A 10620-nucleotide genomic window follows, 5' to 3' on the forward strand; every position below is an offset into this window, starting at 1 on the left:
TTTCTCAAAAGATGATGTCACTACTCTAATTTCCTCAAACCAGAAAAATTACTGAATCATCCTGTGCTCATATATTTCCAGGACAAATTTGGAAGGCCAGGACAGATGTTATAAAAAAATTCCTGTCTCCTTCCCCAAAATCACAAGGGACATCCAGACAGGAAGCAAATATTTGACAACAGAAGCATCTTGTCTGCTGCTGACAAAAATAACAAGAAATCCTCCTATGGTTCCTGCCCCCCCCCCCCCTGGTTTTTTTTTTTTTTAGTATTCAGAGGAGTTCTGCCAAATCATAGAATCATAGAATATCCCGAGTTGGAAGGGACCCATAAGGATCATCAAGTCCAACTCCTGGCACCACACAGGTCTACCCAAAAGTTTAGACCATGTGACTAAGTGCACAGTCCTTCTTAAATTCAGACAGGCTTGGTGAAGTGACTACTTCCCTGGGGAGCCTGTTCCAGTGTGTGACCACCCTCTCGGTGAAGAACCTCTTCCTGATGTCCAGTCTAAACTTCCCCTGCCTCAGCTTGACCCCGTCCCCATGGGCCCTATCACTGGTGGTTACGGAGAATAGGTCACCTGCCTCTCCACTCCCCCTCGCGAGGAAGTTGTAGACTGTGATGAGTCCCCCCTCAGCCTCCTCCACGATGAACAGGCCTGGTGACCTCAGCCGCTCCTCATACATCTTCCCCTCTAGACCCTTCACCATCTTCATAGCCCTCCTCTGGACACTCTCCAACAGTTTAATGTCCTTTTTGTACTGTGGTGCCCAGAACTGCACACAGTGCTCGAGGTGAGGCCGCACCAGCGCAGAGTAGAGCGGGACAATCACCTCCCTCGACCGACTAGCGATGCCGTGCTTGATGCACCCCAGGGTACAGTTGGCCCTCCTGGCTGCCAGGGCACACTGCTGGCTCATACTCAACTTGCTGTCAACCACAACCCCCAGATCCCTCTCTGCGGGGCTGCACTCCAGCGTCTCGTCGCCCAGTCTGTATGTACGGCCAGGGTTGCCCCGTCCCAGGCGCAGGACCCAGCACTTGCTCTTGTTAAACTTCATGTGGCTGGTGATCGCCCAGCTCTCCAATCTGTCCAGATCTCTCTGCAAGGCCTTTCCACCCTCATCCGAGTCCACAACTCCAAGTCTGGTGTCATTGGCAAATTTGTTCAAAACACCTTCTAGTCCTACGTCCAAATCATTTATAAAAACATTGAAGAGGACTGGCCCTAAAATGGAGCCTTGGGGACCCCACTAGTGACCATCTGCCAGCCTGATGCGGCCCCATTTACCACAACCTTTGAGCCCTGCCCCTCAGCCAATTGCTCACCCACCGTATGATGTTTAGGTTAAGTTGTATACTGGACATTTTGTCCTATGGGAAACCGCGTCAAAAGCCTTGCTGAAGTCCAAAAAGATCATATCAGCTGGTTTCCCTTGGTCGACTAGACAGGTGATCTTATTTTATTTTTTTTTTACCTCCCCTAAATGAACTCATTACAACAGTTTGGCTCACACCCACTTTGCAAATACTAGTTTTTACATTGCAGAATGAGAAGTGCTTTGCCTTCATGCCCAGGTGTGTTACAAGGCTGCTTTGCGCGATGGCAAGACAGGGACAGTCCTGTGGGGTCATGGACAATGCAAAACATGGTTCTCCAGCAGATCAAGGGAACACAAATCACATTCTCGCTGTAGTTTTTGGACTGGACACCCACAAAGATCCATCAAGGGTGTCCATTTAATGTCTGAGAAAACTGTGAAGAACGGAATTATGCAGCCAGCAGGTAGGTGACGAGCTGTGAAAGAGCAGAGGTGGTGCGGCGCAGTGCCCTGCACCCACAAAGGCACCTCCCTGCAGTGCATGGAGAGGTGGCGGGCAGCCAGCTGGGCTGCTCCACATGCCCTGATGGCATCGGCAGGGAAATGATGCCCCAACAGCACGGAGCAGTGGTGCCTGGCCAGGAAAAGCGACCGAGAGCACGCATGGACAAGCTTCTGTGTCACCGTTCAGAGGAAAATGGCAAATCATGGAAATGGGAGATGGGATAGCAGTCCCTCAAGGAAAGTACGACAATGGTACATATTTAGATTACACATTAAATTTGGTATATAAAAATTTCCTGAGAATTGTTATATATTTTTCCCCCACAAATACGAGATTCAGGAATTTATTTAACAGGTTGTGGCTTTTTATGGTAAAGCCACTGCACACATCCTACCTCCTACCATGGCAAGGCAGCCACCCCTTTCCCTAAAAGCAAGCAAGACGGGCAGCCAGGATTCCTGCATCAAATACCACACAAAGCATAACCTGCAATACAGCCTTGGGAGATCAGCAGCTGAGCTAAACTTCATTATGCTACAAGACGTGATCAAGAATACGAGCTCTGCTGTTCAGAGCTGACACTTATCACTGGCTCACCAAGTGAACTCTGTGAGCCAATGCGGCAGAGCAACACATCGCTTCAAACTCATTTCTCTTGAGAGCTCAAGAAATTAGTTCGACAAATCCAGACCATCAGTACATACGTTTAACAGCTAAATTGACATGGTGGCACTACTCCAGCACAAAGTACAGGGAGCTGCATTCAGCAGCTCTGTGTCCCTATTAAATGAGAATGCAACAGATTTTTGAACTTGGAGGCCAACTTCTAGCTGTGGCATGCAGGTGAGACACCAACTCCATCTTGTCGGGAGAGCAGCACCTCCTTCCACCCCACAAAGCGGCATGGGCTGAACCATCTTCCAACCTGCACACCCTTGACTTAGCCACAGCATTTTCCATCTCAAAAACAAACATTCGCACACTGCTAGGAAGGACTGAGGGACACGGGGCCAGTCCCGTGGCACAGGGTTAAACCAGAGAACTTCTTGCCACAGCATGATGGGCAGGCCAAGAGCCCACTTGGCTGGAAAAAAAGTCATCAGATGCGTTCATGGCAGGAATAAAGGACTACTAGGCCCATCAAGGACTGGTAGGTTGAAAGATGGCCTCTGGCATCTCAAGTCATAAAGTATTAGGAGCCGGGACAACACACCAGGATATCCCAGCTGCAGACCCTTTCCCAGGTCCCACTCTTGGCTCTGTCAGATGCTGCAGGCTGGCCTGAATGGACCTTCCTTCAGTCAGTGCCACCATAACGCTTCCGTACTGCAGCCAGCCCGATGGCAGCTTGTTTTAACCACGATGCCATTCACCGTCCCACCTATGCAGCAGACTGCATGACCCAGGTTCCACGTCAAGGTCTCTTGAGTTTGGAGATGCTGGGATGAAGGCTTCCTGTCCCAGCTGCATGTGCAACCCATACAAGCTGCTGTACAGCCTCTTAAATACATGGTGCATGTGTTACCTAGACCTTTGCTTAAATAAGCACCAAAAAGGTACTCCTAGAGAGAGCATTTCTCTCACTTGTCCCTAAACCAAGTGTAGCGCAGGTCCTGGTCACTGCACACCACTCAGCTGGCTGAAGGACAGTCACACGCCCTCCTTGGGGACCACCATCACCTGGCACCTCAGAAAACTTCTTGGAAATTCCCAGCATCTTTCTGATTCCCAGTTTTACAGCGACAGAAGAGACAAACAGTAGATAAAGCCGCAAGCTCCCACAATATAAAAATGGAACACATTTGAGGAACAGCACCCCTGGACTCAAGGTTGCACCTCCAAGAACTCGATGTGTCTTCCACCCATCCCAAAGGTCTCAGACCAGCTTCAGGCAAAGGCAGATGCAGTATGCTTACTGGCCACGGCTGATGTGACTTGTCCAGCATCACACCCCAGGTTCCTAGTGTGCAACCCCATCCCCACCACCACACTCACCTCCCCTAAATGAGGTCTGCATCTCTTCTGAACCCTCAGGCTCACAAGATGATGATCTTCCCAACAAAAGGGCTGGGCAGGCCTGAAAAATGGCCTCCCACCCAAAATGCTTTTTTTGCGCCACAATGCAAAGATGAAAATTGTTTTGTTGTTGAGGAAAACATTTTGTTCTGCCAGAGACTCTGTGAAAACCTCGAGGTCAGAAAGTCTTGGAAATGTAAGTACAAATGGTCATTTTCCAAAGATGAACAATCTAGCACGTGTGTTGCAAAAAAATCTCAACAAATTCCAAAGCACTGCATCTAAAGAAAAGCCACATTAAAATACAAATAAGAATTACTCAAACTGTCTTCTTTTCAAGCTCTGTTCTCCAAATAGGTACCACATTTTGGCACCCACTCGGCAGATAAAACTCTTAACACAGACAGCTGTAACTCAGCCAAGCTGTAAGCAAACAAAAAAGGACCGCTCCACAAGGAGATGGGAGGCAGTGCTACCAGCTCTACAGGCAAATCCTAATTTTCCAGCATCTTAATTTTGTGACACACATCCACACTGAATGATTTGACCAGCCTTTTTTTTTTTTTTTTTTTTTTTTTTTTTGCATCCCTCCTTTTGTTAATGATACACTCTGAGTAAATTTTCATTTAGAAATGACTAAGCTGCAAGGCCATTAAGGAACTATTTCTCACTTCCCACAGCTGTGATTCAGAGCTAAAGCTGAGATAATCATTAGTCACCACACTCACGGTAACAGTAAAGTAACATAATGACCTGAATTACATGCCATTTCTCTTAAAGGACTTTTAAAATACCAAAGCACATGAGCACTGTGATCAAAGTACAAGTTCAAGGCAGAGCATATCATTAGAGAAGTATTAACATGGGTCCTAAACACCCCTTATCTTTTGTTGGCACGTACAGCTGCAAGTTTATCTAAAATACTTGATTTCAGATAGAAAAGGTCTTTCCATTTTTAAAGGCTATTTTAAAGACACCCTCCAGGATCAACATCAGCCCAGTAATAAATGCAAGTATGCCAGTACTTATGCCAGTACTTCTCCTGAAAACCTTCAGGAAAAACAAAATCATTGTGGACAAAATCTAACTTGCATCTGCAGTGCACATGTCTGGATAGCTTGGGGTCTTCAAAATCGTTCACTGTATTGCCTAAAATCCCTTGTAGGAGCTGCCCAAGGAGCATACAGATGGAAACCTATGTGTGAGTTAAAGGTTTTAGCAGGCAACCTCTCCGAGACTTAACCAGTGCCACCCAAAGAACAGACGAGGCCAGATGCCATTGATCCAGGAGTCACACAGCAGGAGAGGAAACACTGTGCTTTGACCATCTCTTTTCCAGCTGGGAGAATGATTTAGGTGCTGATCCTAGGGCTCAGCCACTGTCCCAGGTCACACCTGCAGCTCTGCTAACCCCACCAGCAAGTGGTGCTCAGCTGCACTCATCCAAACACCCCCAGCCCCTGTGAGATGGATAGAAAACCCAAAGAGCCTGAAGCTCCACTGGGAAGGCAAAGGACTGACTTCAGATCATGCCAGCAGGGATCAGATCTGGTCCCAGGGATGTAATGGGTGAACACACATGCCCTGGCGGAAAAGTCTGGCCACTTGTCCCTATGAGCTCCTGAAAAACACAGCCCACTGCTCCTGTGGCCATGGCACCATCAGGGACATAAGACAAGCTTTCCCAAAACCAAAGATCCTGGCACATGTCTCCTGGAGCTGGACCACACTGACTATTTTGTTCCCCATCCCCTGGGTGACTCAACCTCCCCAAACCACAGAAAGAAAGAGCCGTTCATACTCAGGAGACTGCAACTTTTTCTGTCCTTTCCTCCATGAAATTCCCCAAAATGAACAACCCTGCTTTCACAAGACAGAGTGTGGTTCATAAACAAGCAACTGGTACACTGGCAGCCCTGCAAAACAGCACAAGTTAATGAAACAGCAAGACAAGGGAAACAGACTGGAAAGGTAACTTTTTAATAGCAAAGGACTTCAAAAGAGAGGAGAAGAAAACCAGTAAGAGCTATTGGAAAGAACAGAAGTTGATAAAGAGCATATTGAGACAGTTAATCTGATGGCCTCTCCTTGATCTTCAAAGAAAAGAGAGAAAGAGATAAAGCAAAAGGTGACAGAAAATACAAGGAGTATCAGAAAACCTAAGCATGTGATGAGCAGTTAGAAAACTATCACTGTTTACTATCATGGTGCAATGAGTAAGGGGCTGTGTTTCAGAAAACACATCACACCTGTAAACCAATTCATCTGGTAAAACACTATAAACACACTCTTGACAAACACAACCAAGTCCAAGCCATGTCAATTCACTAAAATCAGCGTTTTGCTGCCTACTGCCTGTTCAAGTGTCACTGTGATGAGCAATCCAGAACTGTTTTGAACATCAACATCCTTAAAGATGTTTTAAGATGTTTCAGTCTTTTTCTTTATATTCAAGGCAATAGTAAAAAAAATAAGCATGCAAGCAGATGAGTCTAAGATTATTTTTTTTTATAAACTTCTTCTACTTTTTGTTTTACATTCGCTCACAATTAAAACAATAAGGCTGTACAAACATTACAGCATGGCTTCCGATATCACGCTTCATCTGAACTCTGCCCGGTGGCTGCAGTTTTTTCAAAATGAGAATAGTTTTTAGGCAAAGAAACTAACCCTCTTCATATTTCCTCAGTGGTGTCATCTAATGTTGTTTTTTTTCCTTCCTTTTTTAAAAAAATTAAAAATATATATATTTTTATGTGTTAATTTACCTTTAAATAAGGATCTTGTGATCACACACAGGGAAGCCCTGCATGAGCAAAACCGAACCTCAGGAAGTTACAGCTTTAGGACCTACCCAAAGCTACTGAAAGAGCATCCTCTGTGAAACTGAGGGATGCCAAAGGCCACATCACTCTGCTTCCTGGAGACACTGTCAGGGAGCCAACACATGACAAAGTTGCAACTTGCCCTAGGAAGGCAGTTTCACTACCAGGGTCCATTCTCCCCTGAGCTTCTGTGAGAACATCCAAGGAGAAAGTCACCACAAACAGCCAGCAAAGAGGATGTCCGTCTTCCTCCCAGCTCTCCCACCTCCCAGTCAAGCAGGAATTAGTTCAGCTGGGTCTCTCTCAATATAACCAAACACCTCAGTTTTGCGAGGTATTCTGAATGGCATCTTCCACACACCCACATTTTGTTACAGGAGCAAGGGCTTAGATGCAAGCCGTGCAGCCGATCACCCTGGCAAAGGGACAGTCCCTTAGGGACACTGCCAAGTCGACGGGCTTGGACTGCCTCTCCAGAGCACACTGCTGTCTGTATCCTTTTGCTTGTTGTAGAAACTGCTCAGTGCAGAAAGGCAGCAAATGGAAGAAATACCAGTAGCACCACAGGTGTGCAGAGAACAAGTTGCTCTTTCGATGGGACTGAAAGAACTACTCAGCCATGAATGCTTCACTGTGCAACAGCCCTCATAATAAACAAGGGCAGTCCCACAGCTCCACGTTACTCACTGCAATTACTTTAAGGTGTACTTACTCCTGAGAGTAAGATTTCACCATACAGGCACACAGGAGGCTTATGTAAGGAGCATTTTAAGGTCATCATTAAAGACCATTCTCCCAAAAAGTCAGTTCTGAAAGTGGTCAGAAATAATAATTTCTGCTGTCAATAAGGTCTTTGACATGAAGGAGAATGCGAAGCACAGAGAGGACTTTACGTCTCTTGTAATGTCACAGGCAGAAACCAAGGGAGCATTTCCATGCTGATCAGAAAAAAAACCATTCCCACAAATAAATGTACAGGTCTTAATCTGAATTAGGGTGCCTTGCTGATTTTTAAGGGCACCACACACAGAGGTCAAAAATTTTAAGTTTCCTTCTTTGCACCTTACCGTAAGCTTGCATTAATAAATAAACATTAGGTGAAAATATCCTCAAACTCCAGACAGCACACAGGGTGAAGCTGGGTTTTAAATCCTGGGTTTATGAATACTCAGCATGCAAAATCATAAGCACGGCGAAATAACAGTTAGCTCACCTTTTAACAGCTAGCACTACTGCACCTTTTGAAAGTGGGCAGCTAATCAGCATCGCCTACAAAATCCATTTTTGACATATTCTCAGGCAGTGAATAATGCTGGAAACATCCATTCTCCTCCAGAAGTGCATCTGAAAAGCCTCACAAAACGTTGCCTGCAGAAAGAAGATTACTGCATCACCCACACCATAAAGAAGTGGGAGAAACTAGGATTTCATTAGGAAAAAGGATTCAGGTTGCTGGAGGAAGGAAAAAAAGGGGTTTAAAGAAGGTGCAGAAGAAGGACCAGCTGCTGTACTGAAAGGGATCTCAGAAGAGTGAATTTGTGTTTGCTTCTCATCTTCCTCTTCCAATTGGACCTGTCTTGGCTGTCTTGCTTTCAAAAGATGTCATGAAAAATTCACCACCACACTCAAACTCCTCTGAGCTACAACAGTTAGGCGACTAGCTGCAGGTGCACATAATGCTCTTGCCTGCTCTTTTTTTAGGCAAAATCTCTGATAAACCACAGATGCCTGCTCTTTTTTTTAGGCAAAATCTCTGATAAACCACAGATGCCTCAACCTTCCTGCCCCATACCATGTAAATTTCACCAAGACTGAGTCCAAGGCGCCTTGTGCACACGTGCAAATAACTGCACGCTAGCACAGCTGGTTCCCTCGCTCTCATGCGGACAACAGGAGCCTTATCGAAGGCAATGCCTTGTCCTGTGCCTCCAAATGACTTCAAATGGCTGAAAGAAAGGGGCTGACAAGTCCTCATGGGGAGCAAGACCTGCAGCCCTGCTTTGCACAGCACCACACTTCCCTGGCCACAGACCGCGATCACTGATGGGATAATAGCGTGGTTTCATTATAATGACCGAAAACTGTTACAATTAGCGAGACCTTACTCTGTTGCATAGCTTGGCAGACAAGCACATGAAAATACGCTTACAGCTGTCAACAGCTAGCATCTGTTTTGACAGCCAGGGTACAAAGATCAGCCACAATCTTGCTTATAAAGGTCATTTTTCCACCCAGGGTGGAGGCAGAGCAGAGGGATTATTCTGGAAGTTCAGCAATACCTCTCTCCTGTCACAAGAATGAAACAAATCTTCCAGTGCACAGCCCACACGTTGCACCTCCCCGAAACAACCCCTACAGCACAGGTCTTCAGGATGCCACAGAGGTGCGCTTTGTGAAACGCCGCTTGGGTTGCGCTCCCACCCGGACACGCTCTGAATGCGTTAAACCACCTGAAAACCTTGCAGCAAGGCAGAAGGAGAGCAGCCACCAAAAAAGCCCAAGGCTTGCGGCCGGGATGCTAGCAGCCAGCGGGACTGGCACCTCGCGTCCCGAAACGGCGGGGGGCAAGCGACGCTGCCCGCGACAGAGAGATGCGATTCCCATTTCTCACCGAGAACTGCCCTGCCTATCAGAATTTTAAAACTTTTTTCTTCTTCGTCTCTCTCCCTCCCCCGCCCCATCCCCGGAGAACTGGCAGTGCCGAAAGCCGGCGGCTGCCTCAGCGGCTTCAGAAGCACCGGAGCGGGACGGCGGCCCTGCCTCCTCGCCTGGCCCGGCCTGCCCTCGCCGGTGCCCCGCAGCCGCCGCCTCCCCGGCCCGTCCTCCGCCCCGGCGGACCGCGGCCCTACCGTCTGCTTGCTGCTCGACATGGTGGCGGGCAAGCGGGCAGGCAAAGGCGACCCCGCGGCAGCGCGTTATAAGGGCTCCCGCGACACGTAGCACGGCCCCGGGCCGGCCCCTCTCACCCTGAGCCCTCCTCCGTCTCCTCCTCCTCCCGCCGCAGCCACCGACGTGGCGGGGAGCGGAGGAGGAGCGGGCTCGGGCAGCGGCGGGCTCGGAAGGGCACCGCGGCGTTACCTCACGGCCGTCCGGTCCGCCCGCCTCCGGGCACGGCCGTGGTGGGATGGGGAGCGGCCCCACAGCCCTGCGACGGGCACCGGCGTTTTGAGATAAAGGACGCGCTGCTGGGAAAACACGCTGTGTTCAGAGCAAGCGGTAACTTGGTGCTCTGTCTCCTGTGTGGGCGAGTCACGGCGCTGCGGCACCTCCAGTCGCGCACGACAGAGGTGAGAGCCGGCACCAGCTCCTCACGCAGCATCCGAGGGCTCGCGGCCGGACCTTCATGCAGAGCTGAGACACAAGTCTACAATTCCCCAAGGCATGGTTATTTAGAAACTCAGGTCGACCGTTTAGGACTTGCCCTATTAGTTTTGGCTTGGTTACCCAATCCTGCATTCATACAAGGGTCCTGCACACAGTCGGGCTTCTCTCTGGCTTGTCACAGAGGCACAGTCAGGACACAGGAGAAGAAAGGCCCATTTCACTGAGGTCCCTGCTGCCGAAACAAGCGTTTGGCTCGGCTGCGCCTCTTGGGTGAAATTCATCTTCCCTCACCGCCAACCCCATGATGGCAATGATAGCTCTGGCTCGCACCCAGTGACAATGTGTGCATTCAGGGAGAGGCAGGCCCAAAGGGAAGGAGCTGGGTGCCAAGCGACAAGTCTGTGGCCAAAATGTCGCCTCTGGAGAGTAACAGCACTGCCAAAAACGGAGCATCTCTGTGTTCAGGCCCCTGACCCTGGCCAGGTTGCTCTGCAAATGCCAAGAAGGTTGGAAAGAAACACGCAGGAGTCCACCAGCACATAAAATCAGTCCGAAAGCACTCCTTACAGTTTTTCAGGAAATACACAATAGACCCGTGGAACTTTCCACTGTTATAAAAGTCCAGA

The 10620-nt window shown here is 48.4% G+C and overlaps 1 protein-coding gene across 2 annotated transcripts in view; it reads right to left on the bottom strand.

The window, feature by feature from the left end:
- PAPSS2 (3'-phosphoadenosine 5'-phosphosulfate synthase 2) overlaps positions 1-9661 on the bottom strand; it is a 30374-nt gene extending 20713 nt beyond the window's left edge. For both annotated transcript variants that reach the window (XM_035330739.1, XM_035330738.1), the window contains exon 1: positions 9520-9661. In XM_035330739.1, coding sequence (XP_035186630.1) covers positions 9520-9540 — 21 coding nt within the window. In that variant the 5' untranslated portion in view covers positions 9541-9661. The remainder of the gene's footprint in view (positions 1-9519) is intronic.
- Positions 9662-10620: the final 959 nt, after the last annotated feature.

Source organism: Oxyura jamaicensis, chromosome 6 (assembly GCF_011077185.1).
Source record: "Oxyura jamaicensis isolate SHBP4307 breed ruddy duck chromosome 6, BPBGC_Ojam_1.0, whole genome shotgun sequence".
NCBI classification, from domain to species: Eukaryota; Metazoa; Chordata; class Aves; order Anseriformes; family Anatidae; genus Oxyura; species Oxyura jamaicensis.